Source organism: Thunnus maccoyii, chromosome 4, assembly GCF_910596095.1.
Source record: "Thunnus maccoyii chromosome 4, fThuMac1.1, whole genome shotgun sequence".
In the NCBI taxonomy this organism is placed as follows: domain Eukaryota; kingdom Metazoa; phylum Chordata; class Actinopteri; order Scombriformes; family Scombridae; genus Thunnus; species Thunnus maccoyii.
The window spans coordinates 13,865,299-13,879,811 of record NC_056536.1 but is presented as its reverse complement, the minus strand read 5'-3'; the positions used below and the strand labels follow the sequence as shown (position 1 = coordinate 13,879,811).

Sequence of the window (14,513 nt, the reverse complement as noted above, 5' to 3'; positions counted from 1 at the left end):
CCTGCTTTGTGGTTGCTGTTGAGGAGCATATGGTTTACCAGGACTGATGACTATCACCCACTGGAAATTGTATGACCCGCGGGATGCTTCACAGTGAGTGGAGGTATTGAGATTTATGCAAAACCCACACCGTGGTATAATCAGCATTGTCAAAGTAAGCCAGTAAAAGGGGGTCTTTCAGAGATAAACGTAGATTTGAAATGACAATCTAAATTGGACAATAAAGTTGGAATTCCACCTCAGATCCATAGAAAACACTGGCTACATGTTTGAAAGAGACAAACCCATGGGTTGATCCTGAAAAAACAGTTTCCATTCCAAAACACTGGTGATCATGGCATTGTTTTTTTCATGTTGCATAAGGACAAAAACATGAGTGGTTAGCCATAAATGATTTAGTGTAATAGGTAGAGCTACTATGAGACTGATAGAAATTCTCTGGAGGGGAGACTGCCAAACCAAAAACTGTTGCACAGACACAAATTGAGGAAATCTCCCTCAAAATAAAAAACTTTGATCCATTTGGCACATTTGGTTTAACTGATTAAGAAATACAGTTTTGCAGAGGCAGGATTTTGTAAGACATGGACTGAAAAACTAAGTTAAACTGTCATCTACCATGAAACACAAAGCGCAAGTTGAAAATCAGATTTGTAATGCTGCGCTGGTGATTAATTTGGAAACTTCTGGCAAAAGACTAACTGATTTTGAAAGACACAGCAATTTATGTAAATATTATGCAGTGAATTGAATATATTGTGCTGAATAACAAGGATGTTTGTGGTTGGCTCAAATGTTCTTTCTGCATAATGAGAAATATCTGAGTAACTGTGAGCAGCTGAGAAATTAAAACTTTTGGCTTAGATTTTCATATGATCTTTAAACACAGGCCGAAAGTTCCTTTGCACCTTCAGATGTCATCCAATTTCTAAATTGCTTTTTCATTGAGTTGATTTGTGTCCATGATGTTTAAATTAATTTTTTAAAATCTATTTGGATTTTTTTTTTGTTGCCAGTTATCAATTATTTTTAATAGATTGGATAGATTAGATATGACATGTACAGCTGATCTTGAGGAGATGGGAAGTTTTAGTGACGTTTTTTGGATATTACATTAACACACATGTACATCTCCTATGCAGCAAACGTGATAAAAGAAAAGTGTACAGTTTTCTTGCCTGAGGCCCAAGCAGATGATGTTGATGAAGTTTAAAAGAAAACTGATGCCATCTTAGAGCCAGCTGTTTTGGATATAAAATATGACACTGCCACATTTCACTTGACTTTTTGTCTGTTCTTCTTCTCCTTTGCTATAGCTGGAAATTCCTATATGTCAGCACTTAGCGGAAAATAAGTTCTTCCAGCCACATTTTATGTTTTGTAATAGCTGTAATTTCAATGAAATTGCATTAAAAAAAAAACACTTGACACTAAAGCTTATCAGCATACTAGAGGAGGTTTTGAGACTGGTTTTGGCTTAGCTGGAGCTATTATATTATGCACTGCTGAGACGTCTGGCCTATGTTCTTTACTACTGTGGGCACTTGAGTGCCTGACCAAACCATAGATCAAAATTCATTTTAAAGCCCTCTTAATTCTTGCCTGTTCTGATTATTTATGTCAGGGTCTAAAGTGTGGTTGATTGTTTGGTTAGTGGTGGGTGGCTGAGAAAGAAAAAGGCACAGCAATCATTATAGGAGATGGTGCCCATTTATTTAGCTTTTCACAGGAATCTGACTCAGGTATAAGCTCCTTTTACAGTATTGACAACAAGATGTTTAAGACAATAAATGTAAATGTTTTTTCAGAACTGGGTATAAGATTGAGGCATTATTATATTATGCTATAGCAGTCAGAAATAGAGAATAGCAAAGTATCCCATACCCTGTACCCCAAAACCACCAGGATTTTATCACATAAACAACAACCAAAGGATCAACGATACATGTGCCAGCTAATTTTGAAGGGAAAGTAAAGCCTCCTGAAACAAGGCAAGATTCTGTCACCAAAGAAACTAAACAGATACATGTATGCTAACAATTAAGTATCAGCTGATGATGTGTGAGAGGGTGAATATGCAGGGCAGTGTGTTTTCTCATTGAGCCACACAGGGTGTTTCTCAAACTTCGCAGCAAGGGGTCAAAGTTTGTATATGACCCAACTCTCTCCACTCCAGACTGTTGTCTTTCATAATCTTCCTATCATCGTAAATCATTGGGTGTAGTCACTGTGCCATTTGTCCCTGAGGCATGTTTTGTCAACTTAAAATCATAAAGAAAAATTCAATGTTTGCAACATGGCCATTGGTGTTGTCTTTACTCTAAATATGCAAATAGTGTATATTCTCTTATTGGTGGATCACATTTGGCTGTGAATACTTAAAAAATAGCCTGAGGAACAATATTAATTAATATTGTTATTTGTGTTGATTTCACAATTACCATAATAAGTTCAATATCTATGGTTAAGTCGTAGGCCAGTGGAAATAAAGCATACAGTATAATAACAGACAAATACCAGCTAGGAAGTGGACAACAAATCCCGGAAGGATTGCAGTTGCAGTTCTTTTATCTTCTTTAAATTTGAAAAGTTGAAACAAATGTTGGTTTTATTTGGGCTTTAAGCCTATTTAAGTTCCATCCACATGTCAAAAACACAGATGAAACAAAGATAATACATATTAGTAGATAAGTAGATATGTTAATTGCTTTCATTAAGAAATGCATATTTAACACTGAGAGAAAAATATAATAGCCTATCAGTGTTTGAGAAAAAATTGGAATGAGTGAAGTTGACCTGCAATAGGTTATAATGAGGCACCAATCTACTGTTAGATGAGGGTTTGGCGCCGCCAAGTGGCGATTTTGCAGCAAAGTTGAGGGTTGATGACATGAGATGTTTTTGCTATGATGTGTGAAGATGTAATACATTCATATGGCCAGCAGTTTATCAATTATGCAGTTTGCTAATACTGTAATTATGTTAACTCAAATCTGATGGATTAAAAACAGTTGAACTAGAATAACTGTTGTTTTAAAATGGCGATATAATTTATGAATGTTAAATAAATGGTCAATGACTGCATTTATGTAGTGTTTTTATCCAAAGGGCTTTATAATTTGCATCTCATTCACCCATTCACACTGAGCAAACCTGCAAAGCAAAAGACAAACTGACCCAATAATTGTCCTCAGTTGGGGCCGTTTGAAAACCACACAGGGTTCCAGCTATTCTTCTAAAACTGACATGTTGATATGATTTTTTTTAGCCCAGTAATGGACTTTTCTCGATTATGTACTGTGTCTGTATTTAATTTGCAGCCTTCCCCATTCTCTTGAAAAGAAAAACAGAAGCACGAATAATGACTGTAACTTGTAACTTCGATTGCTTGTGACTGCTCTTGAAAGGTGGTTTATAAGAATAAACTTCGCTTTTTAAACTGACGTACAACATTAGGTCATAATAAGCTATTTTATGGGGATAATGTCGGCTTTAATGTGTCACGGAACAGCAAATGTTTTAATCCATATTCAGGTCAATATACATTTGTATTTTTGTATTTTAGTTAATAATATTTTCTTATCGCATTTATAATGGTTAAGTTGTTTTACGGAAAGAACGCCAGGACAATCTTCCTTTGTCACTTGATGGTGTGGTTACCATGACAACAGCTGTTGCCAAACACTGCTAAGAAGCGTTGCAGATGCCTTGTTAACTCTGCAGGCTGCTGCTAACTAGCGGTGCACTTTTAAAAAATATATATATATATAGTTACAGTAACTAACGTTACCATAATTATATTCTGTACGCACCCATGTCAAAATATAAGGTAAGTGGACAACACTGTGTTTCAGTTAAATTTTGTTTGAAGGCTTTACAATAAGCACTGATAATCGATGTGATATAGTGTTAACTAGCTTAGCTCGCGTTAGCAAAGTTCTACCTCATGAGTATCAGTTGGAAAAGTAGGCCTCTATACCTGGTTTTATTCATCTCTACCAACTGGTATACCTGGTTGGAATAATTAGCAAATTAGATACTAGGACTAGGATTAGCCTCAATTTGTGCCTGTCATATAATAATAAAAAATACATGAAAAGCCCAAACTGGGGCTATATTAAGTAGTAATCTTAGCTAGTAATTAGCAAACCAGAGGAGTTGCTAATTGATCTGTAGTTTGTAGCATTTAAGTGTTAGCTAACTTCTTGCTCAGTAGCATTTTGGAATTAAATCTTGGTTTGCTTTCTTTATCTTTGCAGACATCTGGATACAAAGGCTCATATGACTATGGCAAAACTGAGGAGCGGTGAGTGGTGTCTTAAGTTGGTTATAAGTGCTTTTAAGATGGTCACAAGTACTCCTTACATTGATTATGTTACAATGTTTCCTCAGGGAAGGAAAAAGTTGTGTGCATTACAAATGTGGCCTACTCAACACTATACAGGACGTCCTGCGCCAAAGACCAGGCTGGGTTGAAGTCAAAGAGTGAGTAGGGTTGTGTTGTCATCGTCACATCAGCTTCTCTATCGTATTTGTGGTTTGCATCTGGTATCTATTCTTTTTCTCACAGTGATGGAGAATGGGACTTCAACTGGTGTGATGTGGGCTGGCTCAGGGAGAATTTTGACCATTCGTACATGGAGGAACATGTAAGGATAAATCACTTTCGTAACCATTATGAGGTGAGGCAGCATTCGTCAAGCATGCTATAAACTGTAGATTTCATCATCAATAAGGACATCACTCAATTCAAAAGTACTTTTTCCTGTGTTTCTATGTTGTATGTTTCAGCTGACTCGCAAAAACCTCATGGTGAAAAACCTTAAAAGATACCGGAAAAATCTTGAGAGAGATGTTGGCCGTATGGAGGCATCTAAATGTGATTTTTTCCCCTGCACCTTTGCACTACCCAGCGAGTATCATCTCTTTGTAGAGGAGTTTAAAAGAAGCCCTGGCAGCACCTGGATCATGAAGCCGGTAAGCTAAAGTTGACCACAGATGTAATACAGTGCAATAATGTGACTTTATAAAGCAAGGCCGACTATTATGTTATGTTTAACTTGGGCTGGTATCCAAATGACCCCAAATTGAAATGAATGAAAATTTACTGGTATGTTTATATAGGTAGCAAAATCTCAAGGGAAAGGCATCTTCCTGTTCAGGAAACTGAAAGACATCATGGATTGGAAGAAGGTAATGTGTACTGATATCATCAAATATTTTGGTGTAAATGAAATTACTAATAATAATAAATAAGGACAAACACAGACATACTACATACTGTACACACCCACATATTCAGATTGATAATATTGTGCTTACACAGGATGGCACTCGCTCAGAGGAACAGAAGGATGCAGCTCAAGTGGAAAGCTATGTGGCTCAGCGCTATATAGAGAACCCTTACCTAATTAATGGTAATGCATTGACTCAATGCACTTATTGCAAATCCCATTTTAAGAAATCATGGGAACAGGAGCATAAGTTAGCGAATAGAAACTTTACGATCCTTTATACTTTATATGCTTTTTCTCCCAACAGGCAGGAAATTTGATCTGAGGGTGTATGTGCTGGTCACATCAGTATGTAATGAACTTTATAAATGACAGTTTTTTTAATACAAAGTGTAAATTTTGCAGAATCTGTGAATCAGTGTGTGTGCATGTGTGCGTTTTTGTGTTTCAGTATGTTCCCTTGACGGCATGGCTGTATCGAGATGGCTTTGCCCGCTTCTCAAGCACCCGCTTCTCCCTTAGCAGTATTGATGACAAGTGTATCCTTTTTTGGCATAGTAGCATTTTATCACCATTCATTTGAATGTTGATATGTTTATGTGATAATCTGGTCCTGAGTTTTTAGTATCAATGTGCCAGTCATTCCCTTAACAAGTTGAGCCTTTGTCTAATGAAATATTCAAGCAAAGTCAGTTTTAAATAGCCTGGTTTGACCCAATTTCTCAGGCTATTGTTCCTAATTGTGTCGCTTTCATCCACATCCCCGTGGAAGGCGTGATTACGTCATTAAAGTCCCCAAATTCTCCTTAGTGCTTCTTTTCAGATATGCACCTCACCAATGTAGCTGTTCAAAAAACAGCCCCTGACTATGATCCCGAAAAGGTGTGTAATTCAGAAACTACAAAGGATAGTTATAGATCATGTTATATTTATGTCAGCGTTACTAAAATTTCTCCCCTTTAACCAATCCTTTATACCTTTTATCCACCTCTACATAGGGATGTAAATGGCAGATACAGCAGCTTCGAAGGTATCTGACTGCAAAGCACGGTAGAGAGACGGTAGAGACCTTGTTTAAAGAGATGGATAACATCTTCGTCCGCAGTCTACAGAGTGTACAAAAGGTCATTATAAATGACAAACACTGCTTTGAGCTCTATGGGTACGACATTCTTCTGGATCAGAACCTCAAACCGTAAGTGCTCCTACAGTACACATACACTGTACACATACCAACACAGTGTATCATCACCTACACATATTCACTTGCAAACATGCGCTAATTAATGCATGTGTGCTCACAGTATAAGCACAGAAAAGCAAGCAGACATGGCCTGCATTTCGACATGTTTGACTTGCCTACCTTGATGCTTAAAACAAAGCAGTAAATCTGCTGGTGTTGCCTCCACAAATAACCAAAGTATGAATAACTTCATAAATCTGCATAGCGAATCTGAAAAACTGTCAGGTACGCCATAATTCTGCTGTAAATATTAACACACACACTAATGACAGTGCCTTTCTCTAATGCAAATATTATCACATTCATTCACTTGTATGTGCTTTTCTAACAGTCCTTTGAACTGTTTGCTATTCCTCATGGATTGGTCTGATGTTGCTTCAAAAGGCTAAATAAATGTTTGGTGAATGTCATCACCCTCCATCTCTTGCAGGTGGTTAATTGAGGTGAATGCCTCTCCGTCACACACACCCAGTAGTCAAGAGGATTACGAGATGAAGTGCAGACTGCTGGAAGACACTTTGAATGTTGTTGATATGGAGGGAAGGTAAAAGCCTCTTTTTCCAGAGTCAGCATGTGATTTTCTTTTATGTCACGAGGGAACGAGGTGCGAGAGCTTTCTGTCTCTCCATTCGTTATAGACATCACATGCTTTATTGAGATTCATGAATCTATAAATATTTGGAAGTATAATCTTTTGAGCCTGGCTATGGCATATTTGAAAGTGAAGAACATGGGTGGTAAGAAGCATCTTTAAAAAAAAACAGTGAAACAGACTGTGCCACAGCAACAACTTGCAAGGTGAATACAGTACAACAGAGGATGGATGCTGGAGCTGTGTTCTAGTTAACTGTGGTTTGTCTCATTAGGTTGTCTGGCAAGGAGAAACGGGTGGGTGGCTATGATCTCATGTGGAAGGATGGGCCTGTGTATAGAGAGGACGTCAACCTAGAAACATTTGGCAGTTCATGTTTCACTGCAAACACACACTTAGGTAACCAAACTGTGCTGCTAATGCAAACTTTCTGAGAAGGATCTTTAAAAAATTGCAAGTTAGGCACTCTTATTCATGCAAATAAAACCTTGGTATTTGATCATTTGGACATGTGAAAAAGCCTGTATTGTTCTATTATTTCTAAATACTGCAAATATACACCTGTTCTTTGTTGCAGGGTGTGTGAATGACAGGGAAAAGCAGCTTCGCCAGCTGCTAAAACCATTTCCAGGCCAGAAGAGGATTTAACCATACTTGTCATTTTGATGTCCTGCCACTATAATACTTAGTATGGAAGACTCTGTTGTCATGGTGGCATCTGTGTGTCAGGGAGTAGACCGGCTCAGGTGAACACAAATAACAGAAATAGAAATACTTCATATGAAATGACTTCTCAGTGATGATCTGATCAGATTCTAAGCACCCAAGTTGAAATCTTAATATGCACATTAAAGTAAAACATTTTCTAACTACAACAAACCTTGTAATACTTAAAATTGCAGTTCAAATACATATACTACTGTACCATGAATTGTTTTTCTTATGAATGCAGTAATTAGCATTTAGTGACCAAATGAGCATAACTGTTTATGTTTGTGCTTTAGCAGTGTATTCAGTAGTAAAGACAGTTGTGAATTGTGCATTGTTTTAAGTGTTCCTAAGAATGGTAAATAGACCAATGCCACTGGAGTGCAAAACATTTATTTCTATGCCTTACAAATACTTGCATTCAACATTGAGAAAATACATACACAATCTTTCTGCGTGCTTGTCAACATAATGTACATTTATAATAACATCACATCTCCTGGAACCCTACCTATGGCTTTGATACTTTACATGAATATTAAGTAAAGAGGTGCAATCTGGATGTATATCACATCATTTACATTGATGTAAAGTTCCCATGAATCAAATGCACATGGTAAATCACAAGAGACAGATAAGACACTAATGTAAACACAGTGTTCTAAAGACTTCAAGTATGCGGTGGAAAATGGAGGTGATATGTATAACATTACCCATGTTACAGCCTAACAGCTATGTTTTGAAGTTCTACTGGATCACAGGACTGACCAATGGTACAGCACAGTAGATATAAGCTTACATTCTGCTCTTTTACTACATATTTCTTTTTTGTGCATGACAATGTAAACATAATAATGACAATGATAAATACAAGTCAACCACAACACTTTTCATAAATATAACTATGGTATATAAAATTTGGAAAAATATGCATTTACATTCGTAGCAAACATTACACTGTCTTCAATGATAGAAAGAGCTCAGCTCTATGCAAAATACAGTATATTATCATAGACTACAATTCAAGCTGTTCAAACATGAAAAGCCCTTGTAACCAAGAATTTTAAACCATTGCAAAGTACATCCGAAACAAAATACATTACTGCAGTATACCGCCATTTATTGCGCCTCCTTGTCAGCTAAAGATGCTATAACTGAACATAAAACATGAGGCACCAAAAAAAAAAAAGAAACAAAGCAACATCAAGTAAAGTAAAAGCAATGAGAACAAATACATTCCAACATTAAAAACTCCACTAGTAATGGCTATGGTCATATTCGATGACTAAAATGTAATGATGAATGTTAAACTTCACTATGGATTACTGATACTGAAAGGTATTGTAGATCCTTATTTTATGCCTATTTCAACATTAGTAGCATACTGAGAGATGACTGTGCAGTGCAACAGGTTTCAGTTTACATAAAAGCTATGTTTTTTGAATCCTAGAAGTGTTCAGAGTCAAACATTATTGTATAGTTACTGTACATTTTGAATGACATATAGTGTGTATAATTCTGCTCTATTTACGTGTTATACTACACTTTGAAGTCATCGTTGTTATATCTCTATTCTAGCTGCTCAACTGGTTAGTGTTGACCTTTTGAAGGCTGCAGACCGCTGGCTGATTTAGACTGCTGCACAACAGGTAGCCTATAACATGTTAGTATTACACAGAAAGCAAGCATAAGTTCAAGCTCCTGTACCAAGTAACCACTGAGTAAAGCACTACAGGTCTATAGGGGTTACTTTGCAACAAAGTGCACATTTTTTGTTTTGCCATTCTGCTTATTATTAAGTGGTGCTTTGGAGAGAGACTGCGGCTCTTTAGCAGCTCTTTTCATGGCAGATTTAGAAGCCTGACTTCCTGCTTCTGTCCTCTGCCACTCCTTCTCTACTCTCTTTGAGGTGATGACCTCTCTCTTACTAGCAGCAAAAACACGTTTCTCCGCACCAGCTGCTTTAACGCCACTGGGCTCCTTTTTAACATCTGTCTCAGAGTTGGCTCTGACGCGGCTTTTCCTCACCTGACCTCTACTGTTTGGGTTTGTTCCAAATTCCTGGGGTTGCTTACGTGAATTGCCTGCAGCCTGCATGTGCCTGAGATGACTCCTTCCTGCTGAGGGGCTGACTGGGGTCTGGGCTCCTCCCCCACCCCCACCGCCGCCTTGTCCTCCTGGGCTCCTACCTTCTGTGGACGTTGCTCGGGTCTCACTGCTGCTCCTCTTAGCTGGTGCACCGGGTCGGGCTCTGCGCTCAAGCAGCGGGCTTAGCCGTGAATGACGCTGGTAGGCGTAGGCAGAGCAGCTTCCATTGCACAGTGGATAGCGGATGTGACAGTGAGGGCAAACTGGAAAGCGGGAGGGCTGGTGCTGGGCAGAGGCAGGTGATGGGGGATTGTTGACAGGTGTAAATGGGAAGGCTCGCTGGCTGTGCCGCAGCCCTTTAGGGGAGTTGAGTCGGGATGGTGGAGCTGTGTGAGGCCTGGGTGGGTGAGCAGTAGTTGCAGAGGGGAAGCTCTGCGGTCTTGGACGGGTCCCAGGCGGGCGGCTGCTCTCTGCTTGCACTGTTTGGATTTGGAGCCACTCCAGCTGCAGCAGCCTCTCCAGGTACTTCTCTAAGGGCCCTACAGGCTTGGGCCGAGGGGCACCACGGCCCTCTGTGTGAAGAAACACTGCCAGCTGCCTCAGGCTCCAGCTGTTGAAGGGAGGAGGCAGAAAGTCTGGGTAACTGTAGCTAGGCTTCTCACTCTCTTCTTCATCACCCAGATTCCCACGGGGTCCTGGGAAGTCCGGGGGAAAGTCATCAGTGTTGATGACCTCAGCCCGGAGGTTGAGATGAGGAGGGGTGCAGGGGGTGCAGGGGGAGGGCAGCACAGGCAGCCTCTCAGAGTCTGACAGATCACTGGCACTGTCAGTGTCATCATCCTTCTGGTTGTAGTGCTGGGGTAGTGTCTCTGGAGTGGGGGCTGGGGAGTGTGTTAGGGGGTGTGTTGGCATGTGTCGTAGCCCTGATATTGGGGAGAGAGGCAAGGAGAGGGCTCGCCGATTTTTCCCCATCCCCCCACGATTTGGCTGTAGCTCACTGCTGCATTGTGACATTCGTTGATTTTCCTCTTTCCTGTTCACAGATGAGTGTTTTCGGAGTTGAGGTCTCAAATCTCCCTCTTCTTCAGGGCTGTAAAGAGACAGACGAGTGTAAGGAAAAGCTGTTGGGGATTTAGGGATTTACAGTACCCAAAGCAAAGCATCCAGTAAGAATGCAAACCCTGCTCTACACATACCTGGAAAGTTTGCTTTTATTCCATTTAGTGCCAGATTTGACCCTGACACCTTTTGACTGTGCACCCTGAAAAACAAAAACAAAAAAAGTGTGATTGTTTGATTTGTTTGAGTCTCTGAGTTTTACGGAGTAACACTGCAACACTATCTCCCCCTCCTCTCAAAGAACAATAATTTTGAAACATTATCTTTCTTTTATTTACCAGGATGCCAATTACTCACCCTCTGCACTGTTGCCACTGTGTCCTTATCCTGACCTGGTCCTGGGAGACCGTTTTTCAATTGCCCCGCACCTTTTTTCATCTTGTTACCTTTCTTTGAACTGTGGAAACATGATAGTGGCTTGTAAGGCTCGCCTTTAACATATGTTTGAGGCAAAACATGACCAGTTTAAATTTCGCTAAAATGTGTCAATGTAAAATGAGGCCTACCTGGTTGCTGGTCCGCTATTTTCAGTATTTTTTACCCGAATCTTCTCTTTGGAGACGACGCGTTTCAGTGTCGTGGATGCTGTGCGTTCCTGCATGATGGGACCCATGTTGCAGGTCGATAGAGGGGATATTCTTTTGAATCCAGAAAAATTAAATGACCCTATAGCTAAAGAACCCAACCGACATCTCGGATCTGATAATCTATTCTGAGAATGAGGCTAAAAACACCCATTTTCTCAAAAGTGCTGCAATGCATCATGCGCTGATGTCGACAGTCGGATCTCCTCTGCGCGGTAAACACGTCCTTCTGTTTTGTCGTCGGTTCGCCTCGCTGCGGAACAACAATACAGCAATTATTTTAATGAAGTGGTGACAGCAGACGTGCGTGTCTATCGACTATCATCCTCCTCGCCATTAAAAATGCAAGACGGTCAAACAGCGCATACGCTTTGTTTGGTTTGCCGTCTCTGCAGGTTTGTTTACCTGCTGCTGACTAGCTCGCCGCTTGCGTCGATCTGAGCATCAGCGTTGCATCATGGGACTTGAAGTACAGGCATATCAGTCGCTCTTTCAAACGAAATATTCAGACGCTCTTCAATGACTGCAATTGCTGTTGTTAAACAATGGCGAATTCAAACGGGGAAACGGCGAGCCCTGTTTTTGAGGAAATACATTAGAATAAGTGCATACAAATGTAACAGTTAATATTAAATTACTCAATCTCCCATGCGACGTCAGTGACATTCTGGTCTGTTTGTAGCTTCCTACTAACTGCGCGCATGTTAGCTGATCCCCACCGAGAGCACCCTTCAGATATGTATGTGTGCTAGAGAGTTGTGAAGCCGGTTTACCAGTTACAAATCAGGTCACATGATTGCCACCAATAGCGGCGACTCCATGACGCACGGAAACGCGCAGTTTTATAATACTGTAAATGGAGGATCAAGCTTTTAGGCAGCATCCTGCAGCTTATCTTTAAATAACGCTTCACATCTTTATAGGGTGAGGTGATGTCAATGTCTCATTTTATTAAATGCAATTCAGCAATGTTGTAACTGTCAGAGAGAGACAGATTGTATGCAGTCTGGCACGTACTCCCAGAGTGCACGCCCACTATCTCTTTCCTGCTGTGACTGTTTCTGTGTTATCACATGTACAGCAAAATAGTTGATCTTCTCAACTTTGCAGCAAAAGATTACGCTTTTTTTGGGTTAAAGGGGCGCACTGATGTTACAGTTGGGTCAGTATGCTTTTGATTAGAGTTCATTTTGGGGATGGAATGTTACATAATGCTAATAAATTATGTTTCACAACTTTCTTTACAGGTGAGCAGGGCACCAGTTCTCACAGAGCATGGATAGAGGGTGGTTTATTGGACGGGAGAGGATCCCCTCTACAGACTCCGAGCAGATGTCTAGCTCTCACAGTAGCTTCTCAAGGCCCTGCCGGACTATCAACCTGACTGAAATGCTGCAAGCTGACAAACCTAATGTAGTAAAGAAGCCAATTCCAATCCGCCCTCCAAAACCCAGAGCTTCTGTGCCAAGTAAACAAGAGCTCCGTCGCAGTTTTTCTTGTGAGCCTGCACCTAAACCCATAATCCGACAACGGTCTCACTCTCTGCCTCCCGCTACAGAAAAGAAGAAGCAATGCAGACATGTTGGTGTAAGGTTTGTCGACTCTTTAGGGCTCGACCTGGAAGATATCAAGCATTTCAGATCTGGAGAGGATCCATTTGTACCACACCATGTTACCTTCAGATTGTTGATGGGTGCAGAGTTGGCAGATAAAAGGCATATGGAGATATCCTTGCCATACTTAAAGCCTGCTTTTGCCCAACAACCTGGTGACCAGCCAGAATTCCTGCATCGTCTCCATGATCAAAAAGTGTGTCTGGAGAGAGTCTTTTGTTTTGAACTGGGTGTCGTTGGAATCACCCAGGTCCTCAATTTGGACTTTAAGAAAGATATCACAGCTCGCTATTCATTTACAGAGTGGAAGAGCAGCACAGAAACGAAGGCCTCTTGGGTGTCCACCATCACCAAGACCCGGGAAGGAGAAGGGGGCCAAATCAGTTATGATACATTTCGTTTCCACCTGCCTGTTCCTCCATTTTTGCTGCCAGGAGCAGTGTTAGAGTTTGCTATCCAATACAAAGTTTGTGGGGCTGAATACTGGGACAACAATGAAGGAAAGAATTATAAGTTAGTTTGCCATAACTATAAGTTCATTGTGCCCAAAGAATGCGAGGAAAGCATGGTGCACTTCATTTAGGATGCTGACTAAAGGCAGAAAAACAATTTAGAGGACTTTATGACTGTTGTCAGCAAGACCTAGTTAAAATGTATACCTGCATTGTAACATCTAATGTTCATTTTGTGCTATCAGAGGATTTCTTTGAATCAAGTTAGACTCAGGATACAGTTAACTCTGGACAAACTTAGCCAGAATGAAAATAACAAACACTAGTGCACTTAAATCTGATGCCAGCTTTTGTGCCACTGTTTTAATTCTGTGTTTTCTTTTTAAAAATTGTACTGTTTCATTTCATTTTGGCTATTTCATAAAATTGCACTTTAATGTTGGGACATCCAATGGAAATGACACCCACTAAGCATTACATAAATATACAGTGAAACTGAAATGAATGCACTTCGGTTCACTGTTTCCTCCAGCTGGGAATTTGACATACAAAATAATTTTGTGCAATGCAGGAGTTTGGTCTGCTGAATCATTTTACTCTTTATGAAGTTTACTTTAGTAAAATGTTGTCAAACCAAATGTCCAAACCATGCAATAGATACAATGTCAATGTCTTTTATTAATTAAGAAATTGATACGCTGCTTATTTTGTTTAACAATAAAGCACAATTACACATATCAGTTTGGATTATTATCATTTGTAGCAATAGTAATGTTCTTATTGAAAGCAGAAGCAGAAGAAAGCAATGTATCTTCCACTAGACTATACCTCCCTTAATTAGACTCTCTGAAAAACTAAATCATATTCATAGTGACAACAT

The 14,513-nt window shown here is 39.9% G+C and overlaps 3 protein-coding genes across 9 annotated transcripts; 2 read left to right on the top strand and 1 right to left on the bottom strand.

The window, feature by feature from the left end:
* The first annotated feature begins 3,690 nt into the window (after window positions 1-3,690).
* Window positions 3,691-9,519, top strand: ttll9 (tubulin tyrosine ligase-like family, member 9). 3 transcript variants are annotated; one of them, XR_006095660.1, is made up of 15 exons: window positions 3,691-3,829; window positions 4,260-4,306; window positions 4,393-4,485; window positions 4,571-4,682; window positions 4,792-4,977; window positions 5,125-5,193; window positions 5,327-5,417; window positions 5,542-5,582; window positions 5,686-5,773; window positions 6,058-6,116; window positions 6,233-6,429; window positions 6,908-7,021; window positions 7,344-7,468; window positions 7,647-7,815; window positions 9,356-9,519. XR_006095660.1 is itself a non-coding variant. In XM_042407807.1 (14 exons), exons 1-14 carry the CDS (start codon window positions 3,815-3,817, stop codon window positions 7,715-7,717), a joined length of 1,275 nt encoding a protein of 424 aa, XP_042263741.1. In that variant the 5' UTR covers window positions 3,691-3,814; the 3' UTR covers window positions 7,718-8,970. The 3 variants fall into 3 exon arrangements, 2 of the variants coding, with proteins under 2 accessions (XP_042263741.1, XP_042263740.1); XM_042407807.1 differs by lacking the exon at window positions 9,356-9,519 and having other exon boundaries at window positions 4,571-4,649; window positions 7,647-8,970; XM_042407806.1 differs by lacking the exon at window positions 9,356-9,519 and having other exon boundaries at window positions 7,647-8,970.
* Window positions 7,730-14,370, top strand: ppp1r3da (protein phosphatase 1, regulatory subunit 3Da). Of its 5 annotated transcripts, XM_042407809.1 has the most exons (3): window positions 12,408-12,492; window positions 12,679-12,730; window positions 12,816-14,370. In XM_042407809.1, the coding sequence occupies exon 3, from the start codon at window positions 12,844-12,846 to the stop codon at window positions 13,762-13,764; it is 921 nt and encodes a 306-aa protein (XP_042263743.1). In that variant the 5' UTR covers window positions 12,408-12,492; window positions 12,679-12,730; window positions 12,816-12,843; the 3' UTR covers window positions 13,765-14,370. The 5 variants fall into 5 exon arrangements, with proteins under 5 accessions (XP_042263744.1, XP_042263745.1, XP_042263746.1 ...); XM_042407810.1 differs by lacking the exons at window positions 12,408-12,492; window positions 12,679-12,730 and adding an exon at window positions 7,730-7,815; XM_042407811.1 differs by lacking the exons at window positions 12,408-12,492; window positions 12,679-12,730 and adding an exon at window positions 10,973-11,031.
* On the bottom strand, window positions 8,155-11,597 carry fam217ba (family with sequence similarity 217 member Ba). The gene is made up of 4 exons (XM_042407800.1): window positions 11,491-11,597; window positions 11,282-11,381; window positions 11,062-11,126; window positions 8,155-10,955 (listed from the first exon to the last, which is right to left on the bottom strand). Exons 1-4 carry the CDS (start codon window positions 11,595-11,597, stop codon window positions 9,524-9,526), a joined length of 1,704 nt encoding a protein of 567 aa, XP_042263734.1. The 3' UTR covers window positions 8,155-9,523.
* Window positions 14,371-14,513: the final 143 nt, after the last annotated feature.

Excerpts from the sequence above, each read along its gene's own strand:
- ttll9 (XM_042407806.1), top strand. Across the intron at positions 4,978-5,124 it reads GCACCTGGATCATGAAGCCG|GTAGCAAAATCTCAAGGGAA; the intron begins GTAAGCTAAAGT and ends ATGTTTATATAG. Across the intron at positions 6,117-6,232 it reads CTGACTATGATCCCGAAAAG|GGATGTAAATGGCAGATACA; the intron begins GTGTGTAATTCA and ends ACCTCTACATAG.
- fam217ba (XM_042407800.1), bottom strand. The coding sequence starts at position 11,597 with ATGGGTCCCATCATGCAGGAACGCACAGCATCCACGACACTGAAACGC. Across the intron at positions 11,382-11,490 it reads AATAGCGGACCAGCAACCAG|TTCAAAGAAAGGTAACAAGA; the intron begins GTAGGCCTCATT and ends ATGTTTCCACAG. Across the intron at positions 11,127-11,281 it reads CAGTGGCAACAGTGCAGAGG|GGTGCACAGTCAAAAGGTGT; the intron begins GTGAGTAATTGG and ends TTTGTTTTTCAG.
- ppp1r3da (XM_042407810.1), top strand. The coding sequence starts at position 12,844 with ATGGATAGAGGGTGGTTTATTGGACGGGAGAGGATCCCCTCTACAGAC.